The 21,268-nt window shown below is 38.7% G+C and overlaps 1 protein-coding gene across 1 annotated transcript in view; it reads right to left on the reverse strand.

The window, feature by feature from the left end:
• LOC108553903 (roundabout homolog 2) overlaps positions 1–20,791 on the reverse strand; it is a 21,847-nt gene extending 1,056 nt beyond the window's left edge. Inside the window, exons 1-10 of the mRNA XM_017908987.1 lie at positions 20,358–20,791; positions 14,051–14,359; positions 4,629–4,782; positions 4,213–4,343; positions 3,849–4,115; positions 3,405–3,685; positions 2,637–3,158; positions 2,317–2,547; positions 1,697–2,035; positions 1–1,582 (exon numbers count right to left, since the gene is read on the reverse strand). The exon at positions 1–1,582 is cut by the window's left edge and continues 522 nt beyond it. Of these exons, the coding sequence (XP_017764476.1) occupies positions 1–1,582; positions 1,697–2,035; positions 2,317–2,547; positions 2,637–3,158; positions 3,405–3,685; positions 3,849–4,115; positions 4,213–4,343; positions 4,629–4,782; positions 14,051–14,359; positions 20,358–20,418 (3,877 nt within the window). The 5' untranslated portion in view covers positions 20,419–20,791. The remainder of the gene's footprint in view (positions 1,583–1,696; positions 2,036–2,316; positions 2,548–2,636; positions 3,159–3,404; positions 3,686–3,848; positions 4,116–4,212; positions 4,344–4,628; positions 4,783–14,050; positions 14,360–20,357) is intronic.
• Between the last annotated feature and the right edge of the window lie 477 nt (positions 20,792–21,268).

Below are 21,268 nucleotides of genomic sequence, written 5' to 3' on the forward strand. Positions count from 1 at the left end.
CGAAAGACTGTGGAAATGCAGGCAGTGTCTGTGGATTCGTTTGCGGGGGTAAACTCGTATACCTACTCTGTTGATGAATATTATTTTGTTGAATAGAATTTTCGAACGATTGCGATTGTTGACCCGAACTATTCCAAATTGTACCCGAATCTCCTAAATTGTTGATTCCTCTGGTTGGCGGACTTGGCGGACTTTGAGAATTCCTCGATCCAGAACCGGAACCAGAGCCACCTCCACTACCACTACCACCACCCCCACCACCACCACCACCACCGCCACCACCACCGCCACCACTACTACCACCACCACCGCCACCAGAACCCGATCCAGAGCCAGAGCCTGAATTCGAACTCGAACTTAAACCTAGCCCCAAAGCTAATCCTGCACCTGCCATGAGTTCCAAATCGTTTTGTCTTTCGATGCTTCTTTTTCCTAAATGGGGACTGAATGCAGTTTGATGCTGCTGCTGCTGCTGCTGTTGTTGCTGCTGCTGCTGCTGCTGCTGCTGCTGCTGCTGCTGTTGTTGTTGTTGATGTTGATAATGATGTTGATGCTGATATTGGTGTTGAATTTGATGCGGATGATGATGATGGTGGTATTGATATTGATGTTGGTGCTGATGTTGATGCGTATGAGAGTGTGTTCTAGACGAGCCAAGAGATCCCTCGAACGAAGGCGGATGTTCTGGTGGGGGTGGTAGCATATCGCACCAATTCGGGGGTTGACTTTCATTTGGTAACGGCATTCTGTATTGATGAGCTCTCCTTTGCGCTTCCGTATTATCATCTGCGTTATAAACGCTACTGGCATTGTCGCTACTCGGCGACACGGTCGATTTGTTTCGATCTAGATTTGAATCTAAACTCGAATAGTCCGGCTTAAGGCAAGAGTCACTCGAATTTGATTTCCGACCATTTGTTTCTATCGAATCTGGACTACGAGTAGGCATGCAGAGTGTCGTTGTTGCGTATGGTTCTGGTGGAGCTTGCAACTGTTTGCGGGCATTGTAAAATGTCGTTAAATTAACCTCAGCGTACTCCGAGCCGGTCATACCAACGAGACTAGGAGGGAGACCGATTTGATTTTGATTACTTAATAGTTTTGTTTCGCAATCCTTATCGGTAGAAGAGGGCTGGAGGGTGTTGCTTGGCCTCCAACCGCGTTCCAACCACAGAGTGTCCTTGTTTAATTGACAAATGTCGTTAGCTGTACCGACAGGAACGTTCAAGTGACCGAGTTGTTTACTGGTCGCTTGTCTTCGTCGAACATAAACAGCTCCCAATAAAGCGGCGATAACAGTCAACACGACTGTTATCATTAGGATGAGAAACCAAGTTTTATTAACGACAGATGCATTTCTTTGGCTCGGATCTGTTTGCGGCGGTAACTGCGTCAATTGTCCCGGGTCCATGTTCAAAACAATAGGATTTGAAAAAGGTCCAAGACCTACGCGAGTTAATCCGGCAACACGGGCCGTATAAAGACCACCTGTCGTTAAACTATTGATAATAACCGATGTCGTTGACGCATTTAAAGACATTTGTCCGAGAATCTTGTTGCTGCTATTGCTCTTGATTTGAATCTGTTAAAAAGAAACGATCCGTTAATATCTGTTAAAATCGAAGATGACATTATTCTCAAAATGTAAAGAAACATAGTAAATAAGACAAAATTCTACTAGCTCGATTATTTTTACCTTATATCCTATTAATTGTCCGTTTTGCGTACTTTTCGGCGGTGGAGACCACCGAACGAACGCCGAAGTTACATTTATCATGCCAACATGAACATTTTCAGGTGCTCCAGAAGGTACATCTTCCAGCGTAGTTGCTAATTTCACATTACTCGGCCGCCCTTCGATGGTCTTGTAAAAAGGAACTAGAAAAAACTCGTGACGCATGTACTTGTTTAGGTTGGTTAAGACATAGCTGGTTGCTCCGGCGTTCAGTACCGTCACCATTCGATATTCCGGTTTCTCGGAAACTTCACGATACCTTATGTACAAGCCTTCGACTAAATCAGCGGCTCCGAGTATCTAAAGATTCATAGGGGAAACAACATAATAAGCCGGAAAGTAAATAAATAAGGACAATTTTGAATAAGGAATTTCGACCAATTCGTTCCATGTTAAATCGTTGGAGGAAAAACGAACAAACGGATGAGACGTGGTTGAACTTTTATCTTTAAATATAACTTTCCTAAAGTAAAGCTAATTATTCGCAATGTTTATTCGTTTATGTTTTGTACAAAGTTTAAGTTACAGATCCTTGGAACGACTGTATATATGTATGTAGATCGTTTTGATCTTTTACTTACATCCCAGACAATCTTTACGCTGGTGCTACTCAAAGGCTGAACATCCTTTAAATAAAGAATATCACTGTTGAGACGATCTCTCGCTCGGATCAGTTCAGTTTGAGGAATGGCGTGTTGATCGAAATTGGTGGTACGCGCGATATCCGAAAAAGGAGCAGGAACGGAAAGACCTTGGGCGTTTCGAGCACGAACGAGGAACACGTAACCCGTATCGGGCTTGAGATTTGTTACCTGTAAGGGAGAAAGAAGAAAAGGGGTTACCATTACGACAGAATATCGTATTCTTCCTATGTCTGTCGTATATATTTACATATTCTTACAGTGTAAATGCCGTCTGCTATTCCGGTTCCGGCAACGATCCAGCTGGTTTTTGGATTTGTAGCAAAATATTCAACGGTATAATCGATTATCTTACTAGTGCCTTCGTGTCCTGGACTCCAGGTGAGCGTGACCGTGCTACTAGTAGTATTCACTATTCTTGGTTTGCTTGGAGATTCGGGAAGTACCGATATGTCTGGCACGATGCCGTGATAATTTGCTCCCGGATTAACCGTTAAACTAGCTGTCCATGACGTATTCCCGGACTCGGAGGATGCAACACACTTGTATATTCCGCTGTCGCTTAATTGAAGATTTTTTATAGAAAGAGTGCCGTTACTAGCGACTGCGAATCTATTATCGTTATCGATTCGTACAAGTTGATCGTTCTTGTACCATCGGATCGTCGGAGTAGGTCTTCCAGATACACGACACGGCATCAAAACATCACTCTTGGGTAGCGACGTTTGATTCGTTGGACCAATCTCGATGACAGGAGGTGGAACCTCTTCGATCGATGTTACCTATTAGTAAAGAGTATAACAATTTAATAATAGCAATGATAACAGCATCGACGACGACGACGAAAGATAATAATCCATCTTTCGATATTCATTCAGATACATTTATGAGAGTACTCTGCTTGTACTCGGATAGACCTTTCTATGAACTTTGCATTTTTATAAGAAACATCGAAAAGAAAAAATGTCGGGTCCGAGATGGAGAATCTAGACGGTTGGTAGACAAAGGTTATATCGTTGAAACAATACCTGAAGAAAAACTGTAGCTGTGGTCGCACCAGCTTGGCTGATTGCGCTACAAACGTAGTGCCCCTCGTCTTTTCCAAGAATACCTTTAACGTGTAAACTTCCATCCTCCGTGATTTTGTAACGCCCTTGATATTCGTTTCCAGGAAACATTAATTCTTGCGAACCTTCGCGAGTCCAAAAGATTGAAGGCTTGGGTGCGCCTCGAGCAGCGCAAGAGAAGGAAACGTTCGAGCCGACGCTGACTATTTCGTCTTTCGGAAAACTGGTGAATATTGGCCTCGCTAAAAAGAGTAAAAGAAAGGAAGAAACGGAGGGAAAAGAAAAAGAAGGAGCGAGAGGAAATGAGAAATGCGTTAGAAAAGATAACGAAAGATAAGGACGTATCGCGTGGTAACGAGACTGTTAATCGAGACTATGGTAGATAATGGTTAACCTGCTACTTACAATGTACTATCAAAGTTGCACTGGCCGATATGGCACCGACGCCGTTTTCAGCATCGCAAATATACGTTCCTTGATCCTGCGATGTCACTCTTTCGATTCGCAAGCTCTTATCGTCCAAAATATGCGCGCGACCGATCGGCATTTTTCCATCGTTTCGACGCCAAAGAATTTCAGGTGCAGGATCACCACCTACGCGGCAGGCAAATTCGGCCGTCTGGTCCGCCAGGATCGTCTGATTGGCAGGCGTCGACAAAAAGTATGGCTTCACTAACGATAAAAGACAAATGGAAAAATTGAAATGTACTTTGTACCATATCGAGATATATTTTTTCCTAAATTAGAAGATATTAGAGATATTGTTTACCGTGAACTGTCAAGGTTGCCACTGCAGATTCCTTCACGCCTACCATATTCTCGGCAACGCACTGATATTTTCCCTGGTCCGTTTGCCTGACCTCGGAAATCATTAGATTTCCTCCATCTACCAAAGTGATTCTGGAAAAAAAAATCGAATAGTAGGAATTGTTCTAGTTTCTCAGTAGGAACAACAACTTACGACCGATATTAGTCACTAACGTTTCTTTCACCTCCGATCTCGATTAGTTTCAATCGATACAAAATATCAACGTTAACGCAATTTTCTTTACACACACATTCTGTAAACAAACACTTACGAACGTGTACGTGCCGTGCAATTATGCTAGATAAGGAGGAAGGGGCAGAACTCGAGCACGCGCTCGCGTCAGAGAGGGAGAGAGAGAGAGAGAGAGAGCAAAATACCGTTTAGTTGCATCCAAATCTATGGTATGACCGTTCCTTTTCCAATGTAACGTTGGTTCCGGATGACCTCGGGGTGGTCCACACTCTAGCAGAGCAGTTTCACCAGCTGCAACCCTCGTGTTTTGCGGTTCTGCTCTAAATTCATCCCTTAACACTGCAACAAACGAAACAGGAGAAATTGATTGTTCGTTTTAACAACGATTATATAACAATATTATAATCCAATAGACATGCAACTACGATATGTCGTGCCAAATATATCGGGAACGTAAACCTAACGTTAAATCTATCCGAAAATTAGAGCAATGCTTAGAAAATTGCATTACTTTGAAGCTTTTAGAAAGGCTAGAAAAAAGATTTGTAAAAATTCCTTGTAAAAATACTAGGAGGATAATTGGGGGAATTAATTCATTATCGAAGCGAGAAAAATGAGGAAGAATTAAAAACGGGGATGAATCATAGAATACTGGAGCTCTCGTGAACTCATCCTAGTCCTTTCTCTTTGATCGTTTCGGTCTTTAGCCGAATGATGAGTCACGCGACATAGCCGGTGTATCGGCTAAGCCGTTCCGCTCTGTTTGTTCATCGTTAGCGCCGTACAAACAGTACACTAGACTGGTGTGGTAGAGTTTGAACAGCTTTTCATCTAGTTTTTAACGCTTCTCTCTTTCTCTATCTTTCTCGCTCGGTCGCTCGTTATCACCACCGTATTCTCCCATCTTTTCTATCAAATATATATCTCGCTTTTTATATCGAATTAGGAATAATGCGATATATTTAGGCTAAAATTACGTAGTTGGAAGGAGGTTTGCACAAATTGCAAATGATTTTTCAAGCCAATGTAAAGTAACAAAAAATATATCGAAATCCATGTTTTCGATAGTCTTTTCCTCGATAAAGGTAAGCAAATCGGTAAGTGTACCGATAAGAGATGATACGAGGAAGAAGGAACGACAACGGGAGAAAGATGCAAGTGGCGTGGAAGGAATAAAACAATGAAGCGTAGAAGGTTCGACCTTGGAAGGAAGGAACGTACGATAAGGGATGGAGAGGGTGAAGTTGGAGCATAGTGAAACAAGCTGCAATTAACGAACGCTAGATCTGGAGCGAAAGAATTGAAGGGTTCTTGGATCTCTCGTTTCACCCCTGCCGTCTTTTTTCCTATTCTCACCCCTATCGACCATATAACCCCCTCAGGCTTTTTCGCCTGCCGCAGGAACCAACTAATGAGAGCAGCAAGCGCGTTCCCTTCGTGCTACGCGTGTACGAACGAGAGAAACGACTATGCCTGTTAGACCGTGCGGGAGTAGCACCATCTGTGCGAGAGAACTACTCGAAAATCGGGGTAGCTCTTGTTACAAGACGGATAGAACGATGGTGTATGCAAACGACTACGACGATTGCAAGAACCCGTGTCATCAGCGTTCTAGATTAGAAAAGAAACGCAAGTGTTATTCGTTATTCGTTTCGTTACGAATGCCCATAGGCCTGGTCAGTCAACTCGAGTATAGCACGTTCATAGTCCTAAGAATATGTAGTATAAAGAGGACATTATAATTATAATTCAGCTGCGCTAGAATTATAATATCGCGCGTGATTTACATCAAGGGTGATTTTCGTTTTTCGTAAGTTCGTTAACTTTGTTTGACTGTTGCCTTTTTTTCAAGCTGTACAGAAAATGAAAAATCGTATGGAAAATAGTCACGGTTTTTCGCGCTATAAACGATAAGATATGTAGGTAGATGTGATTCTAGATGTGTGTAGAGATGATTCTAGACGAATCGATTCGCGATAACACCGATATTAGATTATGCGAGAGAGAAAAAAGTTATAGAGAGATAGAGAAAATTCTTGTACCGGTGTTTTTCACTACCGTATTCGATATAATTAAAGAGTATAAATAAACACAATGGTACAAGGACCGGTTAGAAAGGGCGAGAAGCAGTGGCAACGGTGGCATTGCCTACGTAGAAGGGATATTCGCTCGGTAGGTAAGAACGTATTCAATGCAAATGGCCACAGGGCTATCTCCGTATGGGTGTACGGTCGTATGCTTGCACGCTGCATGCTTGGCTGCCCGATGCCTTGCCGAGAGTTTCAGCCGAGTCTTGAAAGGTGACCGGCTGCATGTATTCGCGTATACATACAGATATAGTATGTAGACATGTATAGAGTATGTCCGTATACGGGTAGCCGATCGCGAATTCATACGTACATAGTACATAGTACATAGGGGTACTATAGGGGTAGGCGTAAGTAGGCGCGTCTACTCGGCCAACTACTCATCGGGTGATACTTTGATTTTGAAACGAATCATGCCCTGTAAACTCTATAAACCTTTACCTAATCATCTTTCTTCCATTTCTTCTTTTTCTTCCAAACACGTACGCGTACGAGTACGGGTTCCATCTCGATATTCATAGCGATACTCAAGTACATATGTACAATATCGCTATGTACAATATGCAAATACCGAATATAAAATTTCAAGTACCGTTGCTTTCGTACAAGACTTTGCCTTACTTTATTAAGGATAGCTTTAACGTTTATCCTTTAACGTATCTATTTAATTACGGTCAACTATAAAAGAAATATAAATAACGCGCGTGCATAATAGGATATGTAAGATACGTATGTACGTACATATGCAGGTATATGCATCAGCATATATCAGCATATATCAGCATATACCAGCATCGGGTATATGCGCCAACTTACTCGTCGCAAATTTTATCTATCTAACTTTCATCATCGTAGATGATGAGAGAATAAATGATGTTATAGTGGATGAACATATAAGATCAGTCTCTATAGACTAATTTAGTTTCCTTTATACGAGTATTATACTTTATTTAACCGAATTTATTTAATCGAATGATAGTTCCAATGTGTATACTTTTTGAGATAATTTATACGTTATTTAGTTAATTGTTCGGTGTTGGGTGAAAAAGTTAAAAAGCAACTTAAATCTTTTAACGTACGAAATATCGTTCAACTGCATACTCTTACAATCAGTTAAATATCGATATATCTATTTCACGTTATTTCTTCTTTAATTTCTCCTTTCATTTCTCCTTTCATTTCTCCTTTCATTTCTCCTTTCATTTCTCCTTTCCTTTCTCTTTTCATTTACGAAAGGCTTTAGAAAGGTAGAAATTTTTGCTAGGATAACTTTATCACGTTTTCGTACAAATTTTCTTAACAATTATTCTCGTTGTTGTTCTTATTATTAACGTGTTAGCGTCTTTTTCAGATTACAATGACAGCGAGTAAACATGTGCGTACATACATGTAAGGTATGTAAGAATGGTAAGAATAAATATCCATATCCGTTAACGAGTAGTACGATAAATGCTTCTCGTTACAATTTTCGAGATTTCGAGTTAACGATGCGATAAGTTTAGCCGAAATTCGGCACATTTAAGATGGTTGTACGTCGACGCAGGAATTGCCGGTGTGGCAGAGCTGCTCGCGACGCGCCAGCCTGGTCCGGTATGCCCACGGATTCGATATAAATAGACACAAGTGTGCGGCGTTCGTGCCCTCGTGTGACTATTCGATAGACAGAACCATCGGAAAACGGACAAAGTTGTTCCCTCTTAACCGTGAAGGAACAAATACTTCTCTACTTATGAATTTCACTCATCTCCATTTTCTACCTTCCACATCTAGTTATCGGATCAAAATTATTTTCTTCGAAACGTCCATTTCTAACCTAACCCATTGCATACACGGATGCAGAAACGGATTTTAATTACGGTCAGAGATCCGACCGTACGAGATTCGCGAAATTCGCGAAATTCGTGAAATTAACGTCTTTGAAGAATTTCGACACGGCAAAAGGAAGGGGGGGGGGGGGGGGAGTTAACACGCACACTCTATCTTGGTAAAATACGCGTTACGTATGGTACCTGCCTACACGATACCGTGACCGTTCGCTTAACATTTAAATTGCATCGTTTCTGTCTGGTTCCTGTCACACGAAGTCCCTGATTTCCCTAAGCCGGACAAGCGATACAATTCACGTCACACGCTATCCCATCTTACCCGTTGGTATTCCCGTCAACTTTTTCCAAATTGAATTCTGAACATGAAACACCAATTCGGACATTCGTTTGATACCACCTTCCTACACTGCTTCACCACGTTTCCCAAATATTTACGTATAACTTCGAATTAACGTGCCTCCGACACGTTACGCGACCATTGTTACGCGACATTGTTGCACAACAATAAGGAATCTCTTACTACTGGTTCTTCGCTTTAATCTTTCCTTTCCGTTCAAATAAATCAAGAATTTCGAATGATAGAAAGGAGAGAGAAGGCAATAAGAGAAGGGGGTGGGAATGTGGAATAGGGCGGAGAGTATGAGAGAGGGAGAAAATACAGTGGAAAGTGACTCTTCTCCTGCTGGCTCAGGCAACGTCGCGAGGGTACTCGATTACTCAATTAAACCGTAGTGTCGGTAGGCGTGGCAGTTGGACGTACTCACGCACATATATCACAGAGGTACATCGCATACTGGGTAGAAACGAGATTTGCACGCGCATACGAGAACCAAGGAGTTGTCTGATTAGCTATTATCCCTACGATCTTTGATATCGATGGAAAAATGTATCGAAAGTAGTATCGCGTACGGTCGGTTTTTCGTATATCACAGGGTACATTCCGCGTACATTCCGCGTACATTCCGCGTACATTCCGCCTACATTTCGCTTACATTCCGCGTAAATCACATTGACACGGTTCGACTCGGAAAATCATTACAGTTATTACGAAATAAAAATCTAGTCGAACATGGTTATCGTTGGTTCAATAAAGACATTTACTTTCGTATGCTTTCCTACGTTTCTACGAATTAATATAAACGTTACACAGAGAAACAACGAATCGGAGGATAGTTTTCCAGCTGAAAAAGAAAGGTCGAGAAAAATAAATATGTTACGTATAAAATATAATGAAGGAAAGCAGCGTCACCGAATTGGATAAAGATACCAACTCGCGTAAACGTAAACGTAAACGTAAACGTAAACGTAAACGCAAACGGAAACGGAAACGCAAACGCAAACGCAAACGCAAACGCAAACGCAAACGCAAACGCAAAGGAAAATGTAAACGCGAACGTGAACGGGAATGGTGGCTGTTCGATATCTATCGGTGTTCGTAGATTGTATCTCGCGATAAGCGTTTGTATGCGCCGCAACTCTCAGACTGTGCATTGCAAACTTAGCTGTCCACGCCGGAAATACCTACTATAGCATTCGGACTGAATGGAGCCGTTGTTTCAGCGGTATTTACTCTTTACCAGTAGGAAATGTATACAACTATAGAAAGATCTGTATAGATTTTTGTAAAGAAAAAAATAACTAAGCGGCCGATTACTAAATTGCTAAATTAGTAAATTATACGACTAATTATGCGTCAACACGTGTAAGAGAAATAACATACATATAGAGTATACCGTACATATAGAGTATACCGTACGTATACCACTATTCTAAGCGATAATTTCACTCATTTTTTTCTCTTTTTCTTTTCTTCCTTTTCTTCCTTTTCTTTTTTTAATCCTTCCAACTTGCGCGTTTCCTATTGTTCCTTCTCTCGTTTTATTTCCCACTCAATGTACGTGTGCACGGTATAATTTCACATATACGGAAGGAAATATATGTCGAATCCTTCATTTATTCTATTCATCCCATTTCGTACCAACTAACATAAATATTATTCCCGGAGTACATTTTCTTATAATTAATGGTGGGAATTTCTATTCTTCCAGACAAGAATGTACGAAAGAACGAGAACAGAAGTTAGGTTATCCCAAGTATTATAATGCGAAAAAGGACCTGATTCTTTTCAATTTAACGTCAACAATAGACTTTTCAACCTGGTCACGTGCTACAGCTACAGCTACAGCTACAGCTACAGCTACAGCTACAGCTACAGCTACAGCTACAGCTACAGGTAACCGACAACCAACAGACGAAAAGGTAAAACACACATGCAAACACGCGCGTGTATCGAGTAACGAACACGTGCTCTTTTCGATTTTTAGTTTACGTGTCGTAGAAGTAATTAAATGTTCATTTGCTCCTTTCTCGTAAAATACTTTCCATCAACGAATGAAGCATTTCAGAGAAGGAAAAGGGAAACGATCGAAAATTAAAAGTGACAATGCGATCTATATTATATGAATATAATATTGATTATATAAATATTGCTTCCACGTTCAACAACGTTGTTACAAACATTGTTCTTAATAATTTAATAATTTAATTTTAAACAATAATTAATTAATTAGTAATTTTCAATTATAATTTTAATTATAATTAAAATTAATTAATAACAACTTTGACGAAATAGACCAAGTCGAAACGTTTACCGTGTCGGTATTTCCTATCTACCAATCCGTCGATATACACCGAGGTCCTCCTTTCGGATTAAAAGCTCTAACACCTCCCCGCACCTCCAATAGCACCCCTTTTTTAACCCCCCGTCAGCCGTATCTTTCTCTTTCTATCCGCTCCTCGCTCTCTTTGCTCGTCTAACCCTCCGGCTCTCATTTTCTTCTCCTCTTTACCCCTAAAAGCCGCGCCAAGTAACCCTGGCACGGCACAGCGGTACTATGCCGTCCGGCTAATCGATACGCGGTGGATGGAGCGAACGAGGGATTCGAATGGGGTCCCCCGGACAGCAGAGGGTTACGAGCAAACGATGGATAGGTGTTATTTCATCGAGAGGCGAGAGAATCGAAGAAACTACAACTACCTACCTATCGTCGATCCAACATTTTCGTCCAATTGATTTTTCCTCTCGTGCAGTTCAAATCGACTTCATAAACAAATTAAAGAAATCGATCTGAGCATCCTCGAATCTCGCTCGAGAGCATTCTACGCTTTTAGACTCGTCCTTTTTCAGTTCAGTTTCTCCATTTCAACGAATAATTGCAAAGTTATTCATCTATATATACATCCATATATACATTTATATGTACATTTATATATACATATTTATATACGTAATAATGTATATCCTCGTAAGAATATAGAATAAAGGACAATTTTTATGCCTTTCGTTATCGTTGTTATCGCGATTATTATGCAATTAGAATAACATTGGTTCCTTTCTTTTAGAGTAAAACGCAAAGTAAATTGGATTAACGGCAGATTCAATATCTATGTCTTTTTCAGCGGTGATTTGCACTATCGATTTTTTTTCCATTCGGCTATGGTAGCGTTACGTTAGATTATCGTGACTGGAAACCTTTGTACTCTTTCTTTTTATTCCTATCGTTCCCTATCTTCTCTCTATTCTCCTTTCACCATTTTTTCTCCGTTTTTGCTCTTTTTCGCTTGCCGACCAGTTTATTTTGGTGCGAGTCGGTTGAACAGTGTACTCGCAGCACAAAGCCTTATTCATAGTCGCCGGCCATAACTGCCGTTTGCGTCTACGGCCATTGCTATCGCCATCTTTACCGTCGTCCTCAAGTATCAAGTCAGTGCGACAAAAGTTACAACAAAACGACAAAACTAAAAAAGACGCGCTAAACTGAAAATCAAAATATCCATTAGTGAAAATAAACAAAATTTTCTGTTTCATTCTTAATGAATGGTTTTTATCCTCCTTCTATCACTTTTCTTATCTTTTATATTTTTTTCTAGATAAAGAAAATAAGAAAAGGCTCGTTGCTTTGATTCTTTCGTCTATTTCCATTTCCATTTCCATCTCCATCTATCTCTCTACTTATCAATCTCTCATTCTCTAACTTTCTTTCTCGTAATCTATGCAAAGATTACGCGTAAGTAAAATACGCGAATAATTTATGAAACTTTTATCAAGCATTTTATGTAATTACAGCGCATGAAAATAATTCATTTCAAGTGTACGGTAAAGCGTAGAAAATTAAATGCAAGATTAGGTAATGTTAACGAATAAATAAATACGAGTATGATAGTTTTGCATCGATGTATCGATATATGGATGTTACGAACGACAGAAAAGCTAAATATATTTGAATATAATATATATTACGCAGGAAAGATTTCAAAAGGCGAAATGATCTATATTTCAATGAAAAATCACGTTATTCGAATACACGTTTCGTACGTATTCGTACGAGGCACACTACTACAGCTCATGACAAGCTATGCTGCATCACGTCGCGCAACACAGCACCCTGTTGGCCGAGCATACGCTCGTTCCGTAGATACAGCTCCGTATCGATTTCTATTCTCTTTCTCTTTTCTCCTTCATTCCCACCGTTTCTCTCTTACTCTTCCGCCGCTCGCGCACGCATACGTGCATACGCATACGTACTCTCGTGTTTCCGCGCGCACACGGCTATGCGAAAATATACATATATCTCTGCAATTGCACGCACAATATGCAGTTACATACGAGCGCACGGCTGTTTTAATTTCTTCGTAACCTTCGATTTTGATTTTCCTTTTCCTTTTCCACTTTTCCTTATCTGTTTTCCATTTTCATTCCCCTTATCGCTTTCGTTATATCAACTTTATTTTTGCTTTTACCATTTTGTTCCTGTTAATTTATAATCTTCATCTTTCCCTTCATCATATTTCCTTAGATTTAATTTAATCGTTTTCAACATATATTTCCTTTTATCTATAAAATCCATTGTTTCTGTAACATTGTTCAGATATTTATGTATACATGTTACATGCATACATGTTTTAGTCTAAATCAGTTTTATATTAAGTATCAATTTTATTGTATTCACAAAATATATTTACACGGGATCTATTTAGTGATGAATATTTCTTAACGTTTCCTAGATTTTGAACGTTGATTAATAACATTTATAACGTTCGTGTAGTCGTTTGTTTCATTTAAATTTAAAAATTACCATTTTAAAATGTAGTGTGTCCATGTGTGTGTGGGCGCGCGCAAATGTAAGAAAACAGTGGGTCAATTTGGCAATATTTAGAGTGTGCGTGCACGCGCGCGCCCTCGTACGTGTGTGTATCAGCAAGGAGATAGGTTCTATTCAATGCGGAAGGGTTGCTGTCTTCTCTCTCTTCCTAACCCCTTCCCAATGCGCTTGAATATCGATCTGCCTTAAACAAACTGGGCTTCGTTCTCCGAACGTAATCGACTCGTTCTCCCTATTTTTCTACAAATCAAGTTTATTCTAATTTCATCTTACTACTACTGTACTACTCTCGTGACGACGCGTTGTCATGACGAGCTGTGTAGATAAACATTGGTTTGTCTTCCGTTTTATCGACAAATTTCTATCTAATTGTGATCATCTCGGCGATCGTGAAACAGTTTCACCTCAAAATTGTCGCATCTTTGTTAGTAATTTACGAAAAATATGATATATTTTTTTATGTATTCGTTACATGTAAATGATCCACGCGACAACTGGAATGTAAGAAAAAATATAAGAGATCGAGACTTACCTGCGACAGTTAGGGTTGCATTTCGACTTGGAACAGAGCCTGCTTGATTCGTTGCAACGCACCAATAAACTCCTCCATCCTGTTCTTTCTTTCCGTGCATTACTCTCAAGAAAAAAAGAGATCCCGTAGGAAGAAGAACGCGATGAGACTTTGCATCACCCGGTGATGTTTGAACCAATTCACCGTCCTTATACCACTCGATCACGGGTTGAGGTTTACCTTCCGCCTTGCAATTCAACGTTACTGGTTCATTCTTGGCCACGATTATATCCGAAGGATGTTCCGTTATACGCGGTGATCTCAATTGCCCTGAAACCAGAATTTTCATCGCTTTGACAATTCGTTTAAAGAAAAATTGCAATGGATCAGGAAAATATTACTATATTATATAGAATTTTACATTTTAACTTTTTACAAAACCTGCTGAATTTGTCAACAACACAAATCCACGATAATTTCTCTTTGCCCTACAGCACTCCATTTTATTTAGACTTTGAACGTTTATTCATGCACGCGTGCGTTTATTTAGGTCACTTGTAATTCGACAATATATAATATAGCTTCCAAATTGTTGCTTGCACGACCAAGATAGATACGCTTATGTTACCTGCTTCAAACTCCATGCTGGAACGAAGCTATTTCAACTATCCCGATATCGCTAGAGGGATTCTAAAATATTCTTGGAACGTACAGATACGACCTATAGACTATGAGTAGTCCACAATCGCTACGCGCAGTCTGCAAATCCTACTCGAACCTAAACATCTCAAGCTAAACCATCTGAGAAATGTTTCACATCTGTAAGAACGTTTACTCGAATTCCATAACCCACGAGCACATTTTAATAATTAATAAATCCTTATCTTTTCAATGTCCATCTCCTAAGCTCTTTCGTACGCTAACAGTTGCTAACAAATTTATTTTTTATCCAGGCACATCGTAATAACATAGATGAAAGTCGAAATGTGGTAAAGCGAAGTAATGTGAAAGAACACACACACACACACGCGCGCGCGCGCGCCGTACATTTATCCATATGTATACACATGTATGCATACATTGTACATATATACGGGTATTGTATGCAGGCGTGCAAATTATGTGTAAAAATATATTGCATTTGGGAAAAATATTAAAAGATGAAGGTACGCGCAACAATAAAGAAAAACTTGAGAAAAATAAAAAGATCATTTGATAGATATCTCACTAGTCTCCAGCTAGCTTTTATCGAGTATATTCCTTTGCTTCGAAAATTTCCCATACCTTTTTTTAGATACATACATGTATTTATGTAAATAGATGTAAAGGGTGAGGAATATATAAACAAACAACAATTGGAGGGAGAAAAAGGGGAAAATTAATATATTATTTTAATTTTATATACGTATCTGACGGTCACACTTTTATTCTCTCCGAATATTATCGTTAGCCGCACGTTTCGAAGACATTGAGTTAAAGATGCATCTGCTGACAGACTTAGATTTTACAATCTTCTCATCACAGAATAATAATTGTAATTTTCCAACGATAACTCGTTATTTTCGTTTCGGCGGATACTTTTACTTAATCTTTATCGTGCTCTATAAATGTCTTTCACAGTGTCCGTCTGTATGTTCATCAAAACGCTCGTTTGCGTGTACACGTACACACATTTGCGTATTTTTCTTTTGTCATCTCGCCTCGGTATTCGGAAACAATAGACATTGTGGCTAAATTAAAATCGCCTCCGGAGTTTTCATATTTCGCTGTTGAACAGAGTCGTGAGCGCACGTGAACCAACTCCCAGTTCTTGCGCTCAGTAGGCCCGAGGCATCTCGTTTCATTTCAGTTCTAACCTTCTACGAATCAAGCTATCTCGGCAACCTGCCTTGCCAACCTGCTGTCACTCGTATTTCTTTTCTTTTTTATCATATCTACCTCTCTGCTTCTTCTTATTCTTCGTCTCATTTTATTACTTCCTCACGCATTTTACCTTTCCTGCTTCTCCTGTTTTATATCTCAAACTCCTTACTTTTCACCGATATATACTATAAACTCCTCAATTCTCCGTCCTGACAATTTCCAATACTCGCTTAAATTATTTTAAATATCGCGGCATAATATCACGCGATAGATGTAAGTTTAGTAGAATAGAAAATGAAGCATCAAACGTTATATTTTACATATGTATGAATTCAACGATAACATCGTACAGTTTTAAATATATGAATGTTTCGATGCAAATTATGCGAAAAAAAAAAAGAAAGAAGAAAAAGAAAAACAAGCAACATAGATTAATTTCGGTAAAGTCTTGTACACACGATGACTTGGCTTCTAGCTTTACGACTGCAACGTGAGTATTGATTTGCCGCTGTTGCGCTTCAGCTCTGTCGGTTTTCCTCGTTTCGTCGTCTTCGCAGGTTCTGCCAGCTGTGCTCGATCTTGCTGTTTTCCCCTATCGTGCATTTCCCTTCTTTCGTCTCGTTCCGTTCCTTCCCTAAATCGTTTATCGTTCCCTTCTATACACGCAACGTTTCACCTTTCTTCCTCCCTCTTTCAACTCCCAACTATACTTCTCCTTTATTTTATTCTCATTCCTTATATATTCACCATCATTCGTTCGGCACCCTTACTCGCAACCTATTCTCTTTTCACTCCTCTTCTTTTTTCTCTTCCTTGCATACCAACATGTGCCAGTGTCGATGCGTCTATGTATCTTATGTCAATTTCATCGTACTAATATTCCAGGAACAAAAGGATAACGAATATCATTTACATCAAACTTTCAAAAGAGTCTTGCTTTGTTGCTTTTAGATATTTTTTACATTTTTGTCTTAATGTTAAAAATGGTCGATGCAATCATAGATCAATCTAAAGAGCAAGACGAAACAACAGAAGGTAGCCTGAAAAGGACGTAGTAAATTTGGCAAGTGAACAAAGGATACATATATCACGGTAAACCAATAAAATAAATTTAAATAAATATACGTAATAAATTAAATTTACGTAAATATGCATACGCATATCGTAATATCTTTCAAAATTAATACGTAAACACATGACTGCGCGTCTATCTACTACATCTATGCACTACATCCGTGTGTGTAAATTCGTGTATAAGAGAAAGATAGCCCGAAAGAAAGAAAGAAAGAAAGAAAGAAAGAAAGAAAGAAAGAAAGAAAGAAAGAAAGAAAGAAAGAAAGGAAGAAAGAAAGAAACAAAGGAAGAAAGGAAGAAACAGTTTCATTACTTTCGATCCCTAAGAAGGATATTCTTGTACGAGGGGAAAGTAGAAGACGAAACGGGAATAACCATTGAATTCCTTGAGAAGCAAGGGAAACCTAAGACGCACGGAACCTTCGAAGAGGGTTCGACCGACACACCCTACTCGAGTTCTTTCGAAGCAGGGCTGCCCAAAGTTGTGGAAAAAATAACAGCCTTCTATTATTCGGACAAAATCGATCATCCTTTTCTATTTCTATTTCAACTGATTTTCCATTTCTTTCTATCCAGTCTCTATATTTATGTCAATTTTATCAATAGGTTTGCACGTACATATGTGTATGTACATCGATTAACGCCCAGGGAAAATGATTAATCGTAAAATACGTTCTTACATCTTCTAATAAATAAAAATATCGATACATTACCCTAGCCGTTAAACTACCAATGTTTTTAATAACATTTTTATCATCGTCAGTATCGTTCTCGTTGGTTTCCTTCTACTTTTTCTTTTTCTTCCTATTGTTGTTGTTATTGTTGTTATTATTATTATTACTAGAATTATTATTATTATTGTTAATCTTATTATTACTGAACGCGGAAACGATGAAAATGCATACAAAAAGTTTTTGCATATTTGCTCATTTATCGATAAAGAAGTGAGATTGTTATACATTTTTGTTCATTATTATACAATGAGACTTAAATCAGTTACCTTCTGGTTTATCTACCGCATATTACAACATAGTTTATGGTCTTGCGTTATTACCAGGAAAAAGAAAAATAAGTTAACGATACGAAGAAATTTCAATTATTAACATAACATAATTTCAATACATGCTTGGTACGTTATTATATGATATTTAATCTCTTTCACATACAATGATACGTTTTCTTCTCCTACAGTGTCAAAGTCTTTATAAAGCGTATACTATAAATTCATGAAAATATAAATGCACTCTACGTGCTAGGATTTATTTACTATATCTAAAAAAATCATTTCAAGAAACTATAAATCGAAATATACTAGGATGATATAATATATTTCAAAATGTACTACGTTGCTACACAACTAAATGATCTACAAAAGTATCGTAGAATGGATGCAGTTGAAATGGATGGTTTAGATAAACATTTGTTTGTTAGATAAGCACGTAATGAATTTACTTGCACTCGTAAGACGCACAAGATGCAAATGCAATTGTTTATCACAACGTTGAGAGACAGATTTGCTTCGCATGAATCACTGTTTCGTTTCTATCCAGGTGTCGCGCATAACCTAATAGTTTCGTTTAACGTCGGCTATACTCGGCTATCTTCGCGAGACTTTCCATCCACAAAAATAGACCAACCAATGCCTATCATCCAAGCATATCTTTTTACTAAAGCACAAACAATGCAAAATATTTTCATGTTGCCCGATAATGCAACATTTATTCTACGATTAGAATTCTACGATTCTATGCAATATGGCTACCGATATGAAACAAAATATATTTTCACATGCACGTATTCATATATTATCGTTGCTTTCATGTCCAATCGATGTTTATTTACAACATACGTTGCATTTAATATTACCAAAATTTGTATCGTTAAAGGAAAGAAAGAAAGAAAAGTACGTATATTTATCGTGTTTACAAATCACGTATCATTCGTAAAAGGATATACAGTAGTAAAGTATACAAGAGAAGATCTACAAATGGAAAGATTTCGTGGATAAAGTTGCCATATATTTCATTTAATATTGCTAATAAATTGAAGAAATTTAACATTTAATATGGGTCGGTAACTTGACGCGTTGCAATACCGATGATAAGTTTATATTTTCATTCCAGCAACTACTTTATATCTCAAATACAATTTCCGATGTATTTGAATTTATTATTCATTTAATAATGTACATCCTCTGTCGACAGAAGATTCGGGTTGTCTCGTTATATCACTTTTTCTTTATATCCTTTAACGTGCACACGAAATGTAATTACATACGAAATGTAACTTCCTATTTTCCATTACGAACATGGAAAATAAGGGAAGGAGTACGTCAAGAGATGGCCTTAATACGGCTTTCTTGAAATTTCACTTTTTTATGTTTATGCAGTCGATCTATACATACATATATATATATATATAAAACAATCTAATAATATAACGTATAATATAACGTTTTCGAAATGGTTGTGACAAATCATTTATACCGTGTTTAAAGTAATCGATATAACTAGGGTTATACATACACATCGTAAAATAGCATTGCTTGGTACAGTAACAATTCTGTATTCGTTTTTGCGTTAAATATCCGGTTGATATTTATCGATTCGCCATGTATAACTGGGCGTAAAATAGAGAAGAACGTAAATCGAATTTGCTACTAGTTCATCAGCAATTTATTTCAAGCAATGGCTTGAAAAGGAACAAAAAAAGGAACAAAAAAGCTCAAAAAACAAAAAAAAAGAACGGTCCATTTAACTTTACAGAAATTGTAACTGTTTCTTCATTCTTATCGAACGTGCAGAAATGATTTCTATTACATATGTATCTACGAAAAATAAGCACTTTCCAGCATGTGATTTCTCGTCCAATGATTTATTATTGGTCCAATTTTGCGTGACTTTGTTCTTTTTAACAGCATTGTTGTTCACTTAACAAGAATCATTTGAGAACAAAAGATTTACATATCTCCGAAGAACATTACCATTTGTGTCAGTTTCTTCGCTCATTTGTTATCGCATGTCCGGGAACAAGAAGTCGTAAAAGATATAACTCCACTTGAACTGTTTTCAGTAAACTTCCAACTTATCGATTCGCTGTATCGAATTAAATGAAAAATTTCCAATTTATTTTATAGTCTATTGCAGAGAAAATGAGAACCGACAACGTAAGGTGGGGGAGAAGAGAAAGAAGCAAAAGTAACACGATTACTTGTTTATTTCGTTGTGACAATCATAAGAAGAGATAAAAAACATTTAGATATACGTATATGCACGTAAATACATTCTCATATTTACGTGATATATATTTTCAGCGAAAAGCTAACAAGTTTAAAGATATGCAGATGTATACATAGAAAGGGAGATATACAGTGAAAGAGTATTCGACTTACCATGTACCATAAGGGCGAAAATTACTGTCGCGAACAAATTTCTTAGCCACTCGTTGTGCATTTTTCTTTCGGGTAGCCAAAGATTCTGGGGAAGGTCGTGTGTATCACGAACGAGGCCCTTTACAGTTGTGTTGGAACTCGATGTTAACGCATGTTGATTAAAACTGGGTGGAAAATTACAGGCGGAACCGAAACCCGGGAAAATAGAATTAAAGCCACAAGGAACACGCACTCGATGTCGATGAGGTTAAACCGGTAAGAGCGGCCACTCGCGAGAGGATTCTCCTTTCGAGTTTGGAGCACAAAGTAGCTTTCCAGGCGAGAGGCGTATCTTCCGGCGTGACACTCGCGCGCGCCTCATTTCCATGCCATTACACGTTACCACAAAATACGCGTACGTCCATACGTACGAAGAACGTACACCCACACCCACATTACATCCAATACCCACCTACGCACACGCAGTACTTATGCGTCCATGAATTTGTATATGAACTATGTACGTAGCATGTATCACGTATATTCACGAATATCCACGTACATTTGCAGCGACGGAAAATAATCCTAACGTTTTAAACTATCGATCGCCGTTTGTTCACTGGTAGACCCATTCTTATCGAACAAAACCGACAATTCCTTTCATACGATGAACTTCTGACATCGCCGAACCTCGCGCGCGCGCGCGCGCATGCACTCGTTCAGTTGCAAACTCGTAGCAGAAATCACGCACATACACGCGTGTACAAGTACACGTAATACACGTAAAAGAAAACGAAATCACGAGCAATGCACTGGATGTCACGTTCTTCTAGTACACTTTCATTCTCCTTCGGCGGGAAGAAGAGGGTGAGAGCGAGAGAGCGAGAGAGAGAGAGAGAGAGAGAGAGAGAGAGAGAGAGAGAGAGAGAGAG

This window comes from Eufriesea mexicana, unplaced genomic scaffold (assembly GCF_001483705.2).
Source record: "Eufriesea mexicana isolate 0111107269 unplaced genomic scaffold, ASM148370v2 scaffold13881, whole genome shotgun sequence".
Classification (NCBI taxonomy): Eukaryota; Metazoa; Arthropoda; class Insecta; order Hymenoptera; family Apidae; genus Eufriesea; species Eufriesea mexicana.